General features: G+C 43.3%; 1 protein-coding gene across 1 annotated transcript; it reads left to right on the top strand.

The window, feature by feature from the left end:
• Nucleotides 1-4,141: 4,141 nt before the first annotated feature.
• LOC140066194 (aquaporin-8-like) lies at nt 4,142-9,650 on the top strand. Its single transcript, XM_072113730.1, has 6 exons — nt 4,142-4,252; nt 7,404-7,685; nt 7,915-8,041; nt 8,163-8,374; nt 8,472-8,606; nt 9,418-9,650. Exons 2-6 carry the CDS (start codon nt 7,420-7,422, stop codon nt 9,458-9,460), a joined length of 783 nt encoding a protein of 260 aa, XP_071969831.1. The 5' UTR covers nt 4,142-4,252; nt 7,404-7,419; the 3' UTR covers nt 9,461-9,650.
• The last annotated feature ends 7,086 nt before the right edge of the window (nt 9,651-16,736 follow it).

A 16,736-nucleotide genomic window follows, 5' to 3' on the forward strand; every position in this document is an offset into this window, starting at 1 on the left:
ACTTTTTGTGCATTATGTGCGGACCCCCCCGGGTGCCTGACATCTGCTCTTATGAGCTGCCCTTGAAGTCTTCATTTGGCCGTCATTACAGGAGCTGTGCCCGGGAGATACTGGCAGAAAGCGTCTCTACAATCCGGACGTTCATACTTACAGACCACTGGGCCGGGCAATGAGCCAGGACTATGCACATGAAGGACCAGGGACAATGAAGAGGACACACTGGCCCTGAGAGAGTAATACAGCCACCGGGTATAAACCTGCATATAACAATGGCTGATATACACTGCCAAGACACGTCTACAAGCCGAAACCGAGAGCACCAGAATTTATAACACTGCTAACCAAACTACAGCTCACACAAATCACCAGCCTGGACCATGGACAATCCACAAGATCCAACACTCACCGCACGACTATACAGGAAATACAGTGCACCTGCAGAAAGGTAACAACCATCCAAGAAGGGTCATGTATGTTATATTATATGAACTCTCTATTATATATAGACATATTATTCTTGTAATTTTAAAAAGTACAAGTAATAAACAGATAATACTGCCCCTATGTACAAGAATATAACTACTATAATACTGCCCCCTATGTACAAGAATATAACTACTATAATACTGCCCCCTATGTACAAGAATATAACTACTATAATACTGCCCCCTATGTACAAGAATATAACTACTATAATACTGCCCCCTATGTACAAGAATATAACTACTATAATACTGCCCCCTATGTACAAGAATATAACTACTATAATACTGCCCCCTATGTACAAGAATATAACTACTATAATACTGCCCCCTATGTACAAGAATATAACTACTATAATACTGCCCCCTATGTACAAGAATATAACTACTATAATACTGCCCCCTATGTACAGGAATATAACTACTATAATACTGCCCCCTATGTACAGGAATATAACTACTATAATACTGCCCCTTATGTACAGGAATATAACTACTATAATACTGCCCCCTATGTACAGGAATATAACTACTATAATACTGCCCCCCTATGTACAAGAATATAACTACTATAATACTGCCCCCTATGTACAGGAATATAACTACTATAATACTGCCCCCTATGTACAAGAATATAACTACTATAATACTGCCCCCTATGTACAAGAATATAACTACTATAATACTGCCCCCTATGTACAGGAATATAACTACTATAATACTGCCCCCTATGTACAGGAATATAACTACTATAATACTGCCCCCCTATGTACAAGAATATAACTACTATAATACTGCCCCCTATGTAGAGGAATATAACTACTATAATACTGCCCCTATGTACAAGAATATAACTACTATACTACTGCCCCCTATGTACAGGAATATAACTACTATAATACTGCCCCCTACGTACAAGAATATAACTACTATAATACTGCCCCCTATGTACAAGAATATAACTACTATAATACTGCCCCCTATGTACAAGAATATAAATTCTATAATACTTCCCCCTATGTACAAGAATATAACTACTATAATACTGCCCCCTATGTACAGGAATATAACTACTATAATACTGCCCACTATGTACAAGAATATAAATACTATAATACTTCCCCCTATGTACAAGAATATAACTACTATAATACTGCCCCCTATGTACAGGAATATAACTACTATAATACTGCCCCCTATGTACAAGAATATAACTACTATAATACTGCCCCCTATTTACAAGAATATAACTACTATAATACTGCCCCCTATGTACAAGAATATAACTACTATAATACTGCCCCCTATGTACAAGAATATAACTACTATAATACTGCCCCCTATGTACAAGAATATAACTACTATAATACTGCCCCCTATGTACAAGAATATAACTACTATAATACTGCCCCCTATGTACAAGAATATAACTACTATAATACTGCCCCCTATGTACAAGAATATAACTACTATAATACTGCCCCCTATGTACAAGAATATAACTACTATAATGCTGCCCCTATGTACAGGAATATAACTACTATAATACTGCCCCTATGTACAAGAATATAACTACTATAATACTGCTCCTATGTACAGGAATATAACTACTATAATACTGCCCCCTATGTACAAGAATATACCTACTATAATACTGCCTCCTATGTACAAGAATATAACTACTATAATACTGCCCCTATGTACAAGAATATAACTACTATAATACTGCCCCCTATGTACAAGAATATAACTACTATAACACTGCCCCCTATGTACAAGAATATAACTACTATAATACTGCCCCCTATGTACAAGAATATAACTACTATAATACTGCCCCTATGTACAAGAATATAACTACTATAATACTGCCCCCTATGTACAAGAATATAACTACTATAATACTGCCCCCTATGTACAAGAATATAACTACTATAATACTGCCCCTATGTACAAGAATATAACTACTATAATACTGCCCCCTATGTACAAGAATATAACTACTATAACACTGCCCCCTATGTACAAGAATATAACTACTATAATACTGCCCCCTATGTACAAGAATATAACTACTATAATACTGCCCCTATGTACAAGAATATAACTACTATAATACTGCCCCCTATGTACAAGAATATAACTACTATAATACTGCCCCCTATGTACAAGAATATAACTACTATAATACTGCCCCCTATGTACAAGAATATAACTACTATAATACTGCCCCCTATGTACAAGAATATAACTACTATAATACTGCCCCCTATGTACAGGAATATAACTACTATAATACTGCCCCCTATGTACAAGAATATAACTACTATAATACTGCCCCCTATGTACAAGAATATAACTACTATAATACTGCCCCCTATGTACAAGAATATAACTACTATAATACTGCCCCCTATGTACAGAAATATAACTACTATAATACTGCCCCCTATGTACAAGAATAGAACTACTATAATACTGCCCCCTATGTACAAGAATATAACTACAATAATACTGCCCCCTATGTACAAGAATATAACTACTATAATACTGCCCCCTATGTACAAGAATATAACTACTATAATACTGCCCCCTATGTACAGGAATATAACTACTATAATACTGCCCCCTATGTACAAGAATAGAACTACTATAATACTGCCCCCTATGTACAAGAATATAACTACTATAATACTGCCCCCTATGTACAAGAATATAACTACTATAATACTGCCCCCTATGTACAGGAATATAACTACTATAATACTGCCCCCTATGTACAAGAATAGAACTACTATAATACTGCCCCCTATGTACAAGAATATAACTACTATAATACTGCCCCCTGTGTACAGGGATATAACTACTATAATACTGCCCCCTATGTACAAGAATATAACTACTATAATACTGCCCCCTATGTACAAGAATATAACTACTATAATACTGCCCCTATGTACAAGTATATAACTACTATAATACTGCCCCCTATGTACAAGAATATAACTGCTATAATACTGCTCCCTATGTACAGGAATATAACTACTATAATACTGGCCCCTATGTACAGGAATATAACTACTATAATACTGCCCCCTATGTACAAGAATATAACTCCTATAATAGTGCCCCCTATGTACAGGAATATAACTACTATAATACTGCCCCCTATGTACAAGAATATAACTACTATAATACTGCCCCCTATGTACAGGAATATAACTACTATAATACTGCCCCTATGTACAGGAATATAACTACTATAATACTGCCCCCTATGTACAGGAATATAACTACTATAATACTGCCCCCTATGTACAGGAATATAACTTCTATAATACTGCCCCCTATGTACAAGAATATAACTACTATAATACTGCCCCTATGTACAGGAATATAACTTCTATAATACTGCCCCCTATGTACAAGAATATAATATAAAGAATTGAATATGGACTGATTTTAACCATTCCCCATATTCTCCAATCTTATAATGAAGTATATTACTGATATTATATTGCAGAGCCTGAAGTATATAAATAATAAGTACACAGATGTCCATCTCACTTTTCTTTCTACCTGGTGCCCCACAGTAAAACAAACAGTGCGTCTTCACAGAATTATATTTGGGAGGTCACTTTTAAGCCTTTGTGCTTTCTAGGTCATTGTCCTCTGCGGTCATATACTCTCTATATTGGACTTTGGAAGAGCAGGCTCACGATTTCGGTTCGGCACCCGTCAGAGCTGAGGAGCCAGGACTGATAAATCGTGTAAGTAAATTATCTGCTACAATGTAATTAATATTAGCGTAATGATCATGTCAGTGTTTAGGGCAGTGGTCTTTTTTTGCTAGGAGTCCTTGACTCTAGTTGGGGAGTAAGTCTTATACTTTGTATCTGTCCCTGATTTTGGTAAGGAAGTTACAGTTCCGGATGTGACAGTACCACACTGTGACACAACCACCCTCTGTGTGACTTCAGGATGGGGTTCTGCATTGAAAAACTAGGAAAGAAATCCGGAGAATAGTCACTATTTGTAGAAAGTGCATATAGACGGCAGTTTTTGTTGGTTAACCAGAATGTGGTCCTTATGATCTGCCCTGGTTGACTTGTGTACAAAGAGATCCTTCACAAAACTTGTTTTAAGAGGCATCAACAACAAAAAAGTATAGGTTTCCATTGGTTTTCCTCCATTAGTATCGGAGTGTGAAGCCTCAGTATTGTCCGCACATACTTGTTTCATCATTCTACGGTCATGAGCTAGAACATGTAACATGCAAACTGAGGCTTCCAGAGTCAAAGAAGCTGAACAGCCCATCGGTTTATATAAGAGCACAACTTAGTGGTGTTGGGAGAGTAGCAATAAAGAGTGTGAGACGAGTATTACCCCATCAAATTACAATGTGTGGGGCCCTTTCAGAAACGTTATGTCCTCAATATTATGGTAAGGAATCGCGGGTCCTAGAGCAGAAAGACGATTTTCCCATGTGTATGGCGATAGCAGCTCAAACTATTTCTATGTGTATAGCTCAGGAGTAAGAGGTGCTGAGGACAATTAGGCTGATTATACCTGATTAGACCAAATTTTAGGTTTCCTCTCTATGCCCCCATCTGTCTATGTTGCCCTCCACTCATCTCTCTATGCCCCATCCGTCTATGTTGCCCTCCACTCATCTCTCTATGCCCCCATCCGTCTATGTTGCCCTCCACTCATCTCTCTATGCCCCCATCTGTCTAAGTTGCCCCCCACTCATCTCTCTATGCCCCCATCTGTCTATGTTGCCCTCCACTCATCTCTCTATGCCCCATCCGTCTATGTTGCCCTCCACTCATCTCTCTATGCCGCCATCTGTCTATGTTGCCCTCCACTCATCTCTCTATGCCCCCATCCGTCTATGTTGCCCCTTACTCATCTCTCTATGCCCTCATCTGTCTATGTTGCCCTCTACTCATCTCTCTATGCCCCCATCTGTCTATGTTGCCCTCCACTCATCTCTCTATGCCCCATCCGTCTATGTTGCCCTCCACTCATCTCTCTATGCCCCCATCTGTCTATGTTGCCCTCCACTCATCTCTCTATGCCCCATCCGTCTATGTTGCCCTCCACTCATCTCTCTATGCCCCATCCATCTATGTTGCCCCTTACTCATCTCTCTATGCCCTCATCTGTCTATGTTGCCCTCCACTCATCTCTCTATGCCCCCATCTGTCTATGTTGCCCTCCACTCATCTCTCTATGCCCCCATCTGTCTATGTTGCCCTCTACTCATCTCTCTATGCCCCCATCTGTCTATGTTGCCCCACACTCATCTCTCTATGCCCCATCCATCTATGTTGCCCTCCACTCATCTCTCTATGCCCCCATCTGTCTATGTTGTCCTCCACTCATCTCTCTATGCCCTCATCTGTCTATGTTGCCCCCCCACTCATCTCTCTATGCCCCCATCTGTCTATGTTGCTCTCTACTCATCTCTCTATGCCCCCATCTGTCTATGTTGCTCTCTACTCATCTCTCTATGCCCCCATCTGTCTATGTTGCCCTCCACTCATCTCTCTATGCCCCCATATGTCTATGTTGCCCCCCCACTCATCTCTCTATGCTGCCCCCCACTCATCTCTCTATGCCCCCATCTGTCTATGTTTCCCCCACTCATCTCTCTATGCCCCCATCCGTCTATGTTGCCCCCCACTCATCTCTCTATGCCCCCATCTGTCTATGTTTCCCCCACTCATCTCTCTATGCCCCCATCCGTCTATGTTGCCCCCCACTCATCTCTCTATGCCCCCATCTGTCTATGTTTCCCCCACTCATCTCTCTATGCCCCCATCCGTCTATGTTGCCCCCCACTCATCTCTCTATGCCCCCATCTGTCTATGTTTCCCCCCACTAATCTCTCCAAAACCCTTAATTCCCCCAACTCATCTCTCAATTCCTCAATCTATATTTGTCCCTTACCACTCATCTCTATAAGCCCCCATCTGTCTATGTTGTCCCCCATTCATCTCTTAATACCTATGTCTGCCTATGTAGACCCCCACTTATGTCTCTATGCTCCTATTTGGCTTTGTGGTTCCCCACTCATCTCTTTTGGCTCCCATCTGTCCATGTTGACCCTCACTCATCTCTCTAATCTCCTATCTATCTATGTTGCCGCCCGATCATCTCTCTATGCTCCCATCTATCTATGTTGCTCCCTGCTCATGTCTCTATGCCCCCATCTATCTGTGTTGCCCCAAATCATCTCTCTATGCCCTCATCTATCTACGTTGCCCCAACTCATCTCTCTATGCCCCCATCTATCTATGTTGCCCCCTGCTGATCTCTCTAAACCCCCACTTGTCTATGTGATCCCTCACTCATCTCTCCATGCCCCCATCTGCCTATGTGGCCCCAACTTATCTATGAATCCTACCTTTCCCTCTACAATCCCATCTCTCTTTCTCCCCTCATTGTTCTCTCTGCTCCCATCTTTCTATGTTGCCCCTACTCATCTCCCCATTGCCTGATCTCACCCCCTATCTCTTTAAACTAACCCCCTATCTCCGATGTTAGTCTTGTCCCGTTAGCCAGGAGTTCATTGATTTTGAAATTCTAATAAGAATCTGATTCAGAGAGCCCCATTTCATTCCAAACTTTTTGATGTTCGGCCAAAAAAATTCAAAACAACTGATTATTTAAGAGAGTTTTGTTGGCCGTCCAGTCTCTTGATCGATGGTTTGGAGCTGAAATCCAGAATTTTTAGCTCATATGTACGGCCCACTTTGCTGTCAGCCTACTTTTTTTTTATTAAAACACATTTAATATGGTCTTTTTGAGAAAGACCAAGTCTTATTAAATAGTTGGAATGTAAATGGAAATTGTACTTTTTTGTATTTACAACTTACTATTATATTTTGTAATGTTCATCTCTTTCCACGGCAGATACCACTATACTTCCATGGCTAAATCGCTGGAGACAGAACTTGAGATCATGGGTTCAACATCTAGGGAAGCCCTGGCCGCAAAGGATAAAGAGAAAGAACAACTTAACATCTTCGAGATGTTTGTCCAACCATGTCTAGCCGAGCTTCTAGGATGTGTCCTTTTCATCTCCGTTGGATGTCTTTCAGTGTTGGTCAATCCCAACGGAGCTGGACCCGTGCTTCCAGCTTTCGCTCACGGTCTTGCGTTGGCCATCGTCATCTCTGTTCTTGGTAACATAAGGCAAGTTTGGAAGCGCCAACAAGTTCTATCTTGTTAGAAATAAGTGACATTCATCCTTGGTATTATTGGCCAATACAGTCACAACGAAGACTAAGAGATTGTATAAATTCTCCAACCCAAATCCAGGAAACCATAATGGGCTCCAAGGTCTAGAGTATAGGTATAGAGTACTATAGAGCATAAAATACTATGGACTAGGTTGGAGCTTAATTGATACATTTTCTTTTAGTGGTGGACACTTCAATCCGGCCGTGACCTTAGGTGTAGTTATTTCCGGAGGACTGACCCCCATTCTGCTGATACCCTACTGGGTATGCCAACTGGCGGGAGGAATGCTCGGAGCTTTGTTGGCCAAGGTACGTACATAGACTTTTATTACTACAATGTTTTTTTACTTTAGCATCACTGTTTCCATATGAGGTACATATTTTCCTTGTATTCCACCTTCTTGCTGACTGTTTCCGTTCTTCTTTCCAGGGACTGGCAGATGAATCATCATTTGTGAACCGAACGGGAGCGGTCTGCATGCTGGACAGCGAGACATCCCTGGGCAAAGCAGTCGGAGTGGAAATAGTATTCAGTTTTTTCCTTGTTTTTGCTGTGGTGATGGGGGCAGTAGGTGAACGGAGTCGGACCCCACTGGCTCCTTATTCTATTGGATTCACCCTCCTAACTGGAATTTTAGCAGGGTGAGTATCTCAGCAAGGCACATGCTGGATATATACATCCCATAATACAATGTTACTACGTCCTATGATATCATATGTCTTGTCTCTGGTCTTACAGAGGCTCCATATCTGGTTCCTGCTTGAACCCGGCTCGGGCTTTGGGCCCGGCAGTCGTAGCTGGTTACTGGGACTACCACTGGGTGTACTGGGTGGGCCCTGCCTCTGGGGCAATCATTGTGTCTCTTATTTACAGGTAAGTTATCTTATATCTTATTAATGGACCAGACACTGCAGAGACGGGACTCAAGGTATAAAGGAGGGGTCTACGAGAGTTTACAACTAAGGCAAATAATGAATTGGGTCTCTACAACCTAATACCGGACAGCAGAACCTTATGTATCAAATGTAGAGCTCTGTATGTGAGATACATGTAGCAGAATACACCACCCTGTTACTCCATAAGTAAAGGCACAATGGGGGTCATTTACTTACCCGGTCCAGTCGCAATCCAGCGGCGGGTTCTCCAACGCTGATTCGGAACGCGTTTTCGGCTCCACACACGTGCGCCCATATCCACTAGGTGTCGCGCTGGAGTCCACCGGAGTTCATCTTGTATTTCTTGGTACAGGTAAGTGCGTGTCAAGTGACACTTTTTTTAGTGTCCGAATCCATCGGGTTTTCTGATGGCCACGCCCCCGATTTCCATTGCCTGCATGATGGCACCGAAGCGCCACAATCCGATTGCGTGCGCCAAAAACCTGGGGAAATTCGGCGCAAATGGGAAAAATTCGGGAAACCCGACGAAAAAAAAGCGATTCGGCCCCTTAGTAAATGACCCCCAATGTCCTTGCACCCAAGTGGCCCCTAAACCTCTGGGCCCCACAAACGTTACTATAGCTGCCATGTCTATAGTTATAGTTACACATGCTCCTTGCTGTGATGTGTGTATCACTAGATTATGTCATATAGACATGGCCTGTCCCTCATTCTCTGCACTGCAGCTTCTCTCTCTCAGCTCTGTTGCTTTTGCTTATGTAATACATGTATCGCCTCCATTTCTGTAGGTTACTGCTGGCAGGAAAGTCTCACCGATTATTTTTCAAGTGATGAAGCAGAAGTCATCCTCATAAGGGAGACCGGACACGAGGACGGAGACTCACCGCGCAGGGACGTCAGACGTATATAATGAAGCAGCAATGTCCATCCGTCAGTGTAATGGACTCATAGATCCACCTGTGCAACAAGCCAAACACCACTGCATTTCACATGGATGCTACAAGTATTTAATAAAATTATAGAAACCTAATAAAACACAAATAGACAGTGGAGTCTCTGCACACCACATGACCATATACACCGCCCTATACACAATAGTCAGGGATATATAGCATTCACGTCATCAGGCAAAGAAAAGTCCTGTAGTGTTCAAATATGTTTTCCAGGATGGGATAAGGAAAGTAATGTTAAGGGGCTGCCTTACAAGGTAGCTAAGAGGCAGTGTTTCCAGCAATCACCTTGAAAACTTCATCCTGATAAACCACTTGCTCATAGATCCAGGCACCGTGACTGTTGGAATCTTCTTATACTTGTTGTCCATTGCCTCCTTCCTCCTAATATCACCTAATTAAGTTATGCTAATGAGCCAGAAGGGCTCCTGGGGGGTAGTAACCAGAGCCCCTCTGTACTGTAGCTTCATATACTGTTACACTGTGAGAGCACTTCCTCCCTCCCACTGTGTGAGATTGCAGCAGGCAGAGGGACAGAGACAGCGTGACAGCCTGTGAAGCTACAGCACCCCCAGGAGCCCTTCAGACTTATTATGATAATTATAAAAGTTGATATTGAAGGAACGGAGGCCATGGATAAGAAATATAAGAAGATTACCATAGTCCCGGTGCCTGGATTTATGAGTACGTGCCCCTGGATTATCAGGATGGATTGTGATGGTAGACAACACTGAAGCTAATCCACCATCTTTACTCCAAACAAACTGGTTGATCGGTAAGTACTTGTCTTACCTATCTCTCTGACTATATCCATATAGTTGCTGTATTTATGAAGGTGACACATATCACTAATCCTCCTGATGACTCCATTTTTAAACCGTGATCATATAGTATTGACAAAAGACTCAACGCTAAATCATGGAATAATACACGGTGCGAGGCCTGAGAGGAGGAGCAGGACTCATTGTTATTTGTTACTAGAACCTGGAGTCCTGCTCCTCCCTTCAGGACCAGGCATAATGCATCGAATCAGCTGTGACTGGAGTGTCCCTTTAAATGCTGAGCTGAAGTCAAAAAACATCACCGCACAGTGCGCCCAGTCTCTTCCAGGTATTGTAGTATATAGGAGAAAACACAGGTAATCCAGACGCACAGCCCCTAAGACTAAGAAGTAAGTAAGCATGGAAGCCGGTACAGGTCAGTTTAATTGATAAAATGTGAATTACGATTAGTCCTCTTCAATAGGTCCAAATGCACCTTGCAGGCGCCACTTGTGACCCTCCATAGCTCTTCCTGGTATGAACCTACCCGATGCTACAAGTAAGTTGCTGCATCCCCCACACACCTAAGTCCTCCACAGTGAGGCGCATTTACTAAGGACAGTGTAGTGTGTACTATGTGCAGTTACCTGTTTATAGTGCAGGGGGCGCCAGATTCCGGATTTCTCAGTACGTTCTTGAATCTGGCGCCCCCGGAACTGCCCCCACAGAGTGCATCACTTTTTTTTGGCGTATCTTTAACATGGGGCATACGACACACTTCTGTCTGACTAAATTTGACAATCGGACAATCCCCAGTTAAATAGCTGTCACGGCGGAGCAATCCCAGAAAATAGTGCGAAAATCTGACTTAAGTGCGGCCACGAACCCCTAGTAATTAAGCCCCAATGTGTCGATTGCCCTAGCCCATTGGTGGCTAACCTATGGCACTGGTGCCAAAGACGGCACTCAGAGCCCTCTGTGTAGGCACCCAGGCCATCACCCCAGAATGAAGTTCACCAGACAGGACCCAAAGAATCTTTATGCAGAATCTTCTTGCAACAAGTCAAATTTGCTCTCCTCCTTTTAACTGCATTGATTGAAAGTTGTTAAAGAACTGGGAAAAATAAATTACTGCTTAAATTGCTTTGCAATAAATAAGTGGCTTTTGGTTGAAGTTTAGGCACTCAGGCTCTATAACAGTGATGGCGAACCTTTTAGAGATTTAGTGCCCAAAATGAGACCCAAAACACACTAGCTTTTCCCAAAGTACCAACACAGCCATTTAGGCAGTAAAAAACTTATTGCTACCAGAATCTTTGAGCTCCAATCCGACCCTGTCCACACCTTTTCACTCATCGGACAGGACCAGGCAGCACAGGATGGGTCACTTTAATATATCAGAGCACTACTTGGACTGCCTGAGACTGCAGGAAAGTGCCATGTCTGGCAAACTCTGTGCCTGGGAGATAACCTGGGTGCCCACAGAGATGCCTCCGAGTGCCATCTCTGGCACCAGTGCCATAGGTTCGCCATCACTGCTCTATAAGGTATGCCATCATTGCCCTAGCCTTTGCACTTGGTGAGAACAGTCCATAACATGATACAAATTTTATATCCAACACTGCCACCTCTTGGTAAACATTGTTATTGACAATTGTTATTGTCAAGGTGAGAATGATAAGTGACAGATTTCTATGACTAGGGATCACCCAGATCTTGTGCAGTGAGCTCTGCAGATTTTTGTGGCCAATAACTTTAAAAAAAAGCATTAGCAAAGCGAGTGTGTGAGCTTGGCAGCGAGTGTGCACTGATCCCAAGTGTGTGCAGTGTCATAAGTGTGACTTAGGTTTAAGGGACTTAAGTTTGAGGGGCTTAGTAGGTAACTTCTGTGTTTTGTGTTACTTTGACTGTAAATTCTTCTTTCTGTGCATATTTATATTGTAATCCCCATTAGAACAATGGACTCCATAAGTGGCATTGCTACACGGTGTACATCCTGTGCCATGTATGCTTTCCTTGAACAGCCGTTCGAGGGGGAATACTGCTGTGTGGGGTGTGTGAAAATTGCTCATCTGGAAGCCCAGATTCTGGATCTAAATGAGCAAGTTTCAAGGCTGCGGGCAATTGATAATATGGAACGAAGTTTGCTGCTCCTGGAGCACAAACTCTCTGGGGAAGATGGTTGTGGGGAGGGAAGTATGGAGGTGCAGAATGAGGGGGCAGCTAGTTGGGTAACATGTAGAAGGCGGGGTAGAGGGAAGAGTTGTAGAGAGTCTAGTCCTGATCTGGTGCACCCCAATAAGTTTGCCAGGCTGGTGGATGAGGGGGATATCAGCTCTGGGGTAGCAATGCTGCAGAAAGACATGGCCGCTAGCAACCAGGGGAATGTCTGCTCCGGGTTCTGCATGAATTATGTACCGTGATAGACAGACCGTTATTTTTAATATTTGAAGATTCACTGAGGACTGGTTATGTTCCACAGGAATGGCGCATAGCAAATGTGGTACCAATATACAAAAAAGGATCAAATAGCGATCCTGGAAACTACAGACCCGTAAGTCTAACTGCTGTGGTGGGGAAAATATTTGAGGGGTTTGTTAGAGATGCTATCCTGGAGTATCTCACTGTGCACAACCTTGTAACCCAGCGTCAGCATGGGTTTATAAGAGATCGGTCCTGTCAGACTAATCTAATTGGTTTCTACGAGGAGGTAAGTTCAAGACTGGATCTGGGGGACGCTGTGGATGTTGTATATCTGGACTTCTCAAAGGCATTTGACACCGTGCCACATAAAAGGTTGGTATACAAAATGAGACTGCTGGGAATAGGAGAAAATCTGTGTATCTGGGTAAGTAATTGGCTTAGTGATAGAAAACAGAGGGTCGTCATTAATGGCATATTCTCAGATTGGGTTGATGTTACCAGTGGAGTGCCACAGGGGTCAGTATTGGGGCCACTTCTTTTTAATATTTTTATTAATGACCTTGTAGTGGGTTTACACAGTCAAGTTTCAATATTTGCAGATGATACTAAGCTGTGTAAAGTAATAAATACTGAGGTCGATAGTTTAGCATTACAGAGGGATTTGTGGAAGCTTGAGGGATGGGCAGAGAAATGGTTGATGAGGTTTAATGTAGATAAATGTAAAGTTATGCACTTGGGCCATGGAAACAAAAAGTATAATTATGTTCTAAACGGTCAATTACTTAGTAAAACTGAAGCTGAAAAGGACTTGGGGGTATTGGTGGATGGTAAACTTAATTTTAGTGACCAGAGCCAGGCGGCTGCTGCTAAAGCAAATAAAATAATGGGATGTATCAAGAGAGGAATAGATTCTCATGACAAAGACATAGTTTTGCCCTTATACAAATCCCTGGTCAGACCACACATGGAATATTGTGTACAGTTTTGGGCACCAGTGTATAAAAAGGATATAATAGAGCTGGAACGGGTGCAAAGGAGAGCAACCAGGATTATTAGGGGAATGGGGGGATTAGAATACACTGACAGATTACAAAATTTGGGATTATTCAGTTTAGAAAAAAGACGACTGAGGGGAGACCTCATTACAATGTACAAATACCTGAACGGACAGTACAAGGATCTCTCCAAAGATCTTCTTATACCTAGGCCTGTGACCAGGACAAGGGGGCATCCTCTACGCCTAGAGGAGAGGCGATTCTACCATCACCATAGACAAAGGTTCTTTACTGTAAGAGCAGTGAGACTATGGAACTCTCTGCCGCAGGAGGTTGTTATGGCCGACTCTATGTACATGTGCAGGAGAGGCCTGGATGACTTTCTGGAGAGAAAAAATATCACGGGTTATGGGGATAAAACATTTATTTAATTCTTGAAGGTTGGACTTGATGGACTTGCGTCTCCTTCCAGCCTTATATACTATGATACTATGATACCTTGTTATCTGTTCTAATACAGCTGGAAAAGCCAAAGGGTGGTGATCCATTACTCCCAGGAGACTTCCCGGCCTGTCATTCAGCCTGACCAGTAACAATCTTGCTGCTTCCACAATCTATTGCAATTTGTTGTTGCTGTGTGGGTGCCAAAATATCGGTTGGGATCGTGGCTTTCCATGACATCATCTGAGAGCGACGATCTGTTTCCATGGCAGCTTGGAGTCTGTATAAGACTTATCATTGGGCAGGATCTATACTAGTGTGCCAGTGCCACACTGTTACAGATCCATAGCAAATTCTCTGTATAGTGCTATACCGTAGTATCGCTGTATATGTATGAGAGATCAGACCCCCTAGGGTTAAACAAAAGTTAGGCTCTACCCGATGGGGTCCCACGTACCTCCGTCAGACCCTTTGTCGCTCTGTCAGACTAATGGAGCAGACCACTGCGCATGACCATTCTGCTCTATGGAGCTGATGGAGATTGTGGGCGCAGCGCTCGGCAATTTCCGTCAACTCCATAGAGATTAATGAAGCAGAACGTTCATGAGCAGCCATCTTCTTCATTAGTCTGACGGAGCGACAAGGGGTCCGACAGAAGTACGTGGGACCCCATCGGACCCCTCGTTTTCATGATATGTGGGGGTCTCATCACTGATCAGCAGGTTAGGCTCTAACCCATGGATAGGACCTAACTTTACTTCATGGGAAAACCATGTGTCACCCCCTCATCCTCATAGACTGTAAGCTCTTGTGTCACCCCCTCATCCTCATAGACTGTAAGCTCTTGTGTCACCCCTCATCCTCATAGACTGTAAGCTCTTGTGTCACCCTCTCATCCTCATAGACTGTAAGCTCTTGTGTCACCCTCTCATCATCATAGACTATAAGCTCTTGTGTCTCCCCCTCATCCTCATAGACTGTAAGCTCTTGTGTCACCCCCTCATCCTCATAGACTGTAAGCTCTTGTGTCACCCTCATCCTCATAGACTGTAAGCTCTTGTGTCACCCCCTCATCCTCATAGACTGTAAGCTCTTGTGTCTCCCCCATCCTCATAGACTGTAAGCTCTTGTGTCACCCCCTCATCATCATAGACTATAAGCTCTTGTGTCCCTTCTCCTCCTCATAGACTGTAAGCTCTTGTGTCCCCCCTCATCCTCATAGACTGTAAGCTCTTGTGTCACCCCCTCATCATCATAGACTATAAGCTCTTGTGTCCCCCTCATCCTCATAGACTGTAAGCTCTTGTGTCACCCCCTCATCCTCATAGACTGTAAGCTCTTGTGCCACCCCCTCCTCCTCATAGACTGTAAGCTCTTGTGTCACCCCTCATCCTCATAGACTGTAAGCTCGTGTCCCCCTCATCCTCATAGACTGTAATCTCTTGTGTCACCCCCTCATCCTCATAGACTGTAAGCTCTTGTGTCCCCCCTCATCCTCATAGACTGTAAGCTCTTGTGTCCCCCCTCATCCTCATAGACTGTAAGCTCTTGTGTCATCCCCTCATCCTCATAGACTGTAAGCTCTTGTGTCACCTCCTCATCCTCATAGACTGTAATCTCTTGTGCCACCCCCTCCTCCTCATAGACTGTAAGCTCGTGTCCCCCTCATCCTCACAGACTGTAAGCTCTTGTGTCACCCCCTCATCCTCATAGACTGTAAGCTCTTTTGTCACCCCCTCATCCTCATAGACTGTAAGCTCTTGTGTCACCCCCTCATCCTCATAGACTGTAAGCTCTTGTGCCACCCCCTCCTCCTCATAGACTGTAAGCTCGTGTCCCCCTCATCCTCACAGACTGTAAGCTCTTGTGTCACCTCCTCATCCTCATAGACTGTAAGCTCTTGTGTCACTCCCTCATCCTCATAGACTGTAAGCTCTTGTGTCCCCCTCATCCTCATAGACTGTAAGCTCTTGTGTCACCCCCTCATCCTCATAGACTGTAAGCTCTTGTGTGTCCCCTCATCTGCATAGACTGTAAGCCCCTGTGTCACCTCCTCATCCTCATAGACTGTAAGCTCTTGTGTCACCCCCTCGTCCTCATAGACTGTAAGCTCTTGTGTCACCCCCCATCCTCATAGACTGTAAGCTCTTGTGTCACCCCCTCATCCTCATAGACTGTAAGCTCTTGAGAGCAGGACCCTCACACCTATTGTTCCATATGACTGTTTGTTCTGTGTGATGTAATATTATATTTGTATCTGTCCCCTATGATTAGTAAAGCTACGGAATATGATGGTTCTATAGAAATAAAGATTATTATTGATTGATTTACGCACAGCTCCCCCTGGTGGCAGCCCATCCTATGACACCCAAAACTCCAAAGCTCCAGGATAAGTGAACTTCACCTAGAAAATTTCTAATATTCTTTGGCCCTGATATATTATGGTCTGTATTTTTTGGAGCTTGCACATCTATATATTATGTCCTTGCACCTGAATTGTGTGGAGGTGGCATTTTGTCTGACACTTTCCAATACT

The sequence above is a fragment of the Engystomops pustulosus genome, chromosome 6 (genome assembly GCF_040894005.1).
Source record: "Engystomops pustulosus chromosome 6, aEngPut4.maternal, whole genome shotgun sequence".
Classification (NCBI taxonomy): domain Eukaryota; kingdom Metazoa; phylum Chordata; class Amphibia; order Anura; family Leptodactylidae; genus Engystomops; species Engystomops pustulosus.

Coding starts and splice junctions, on each gene's coding strand:
- LOC140066194 (XM_072113730.1), top strand. CDS start 7,420: ATGGCTAAATCGCTGGAGACAGAACTTGAGATCATGGGTTCAACATCT. Junction 8,042..8,162: donor TCGGAGCTTTGTTGGCCAAG/GTACGTACATAG, acceptor TCTTCTTTCCAG/GGACTGGCAGATGAATCATC. Junction 8,607..9,417: donor ATTGTGTCTCTTATTTACAG/GTAAGTTATCTT, acceptor CCATTTCTGTAG/GTTACTGCTGGCAGGAAAGT.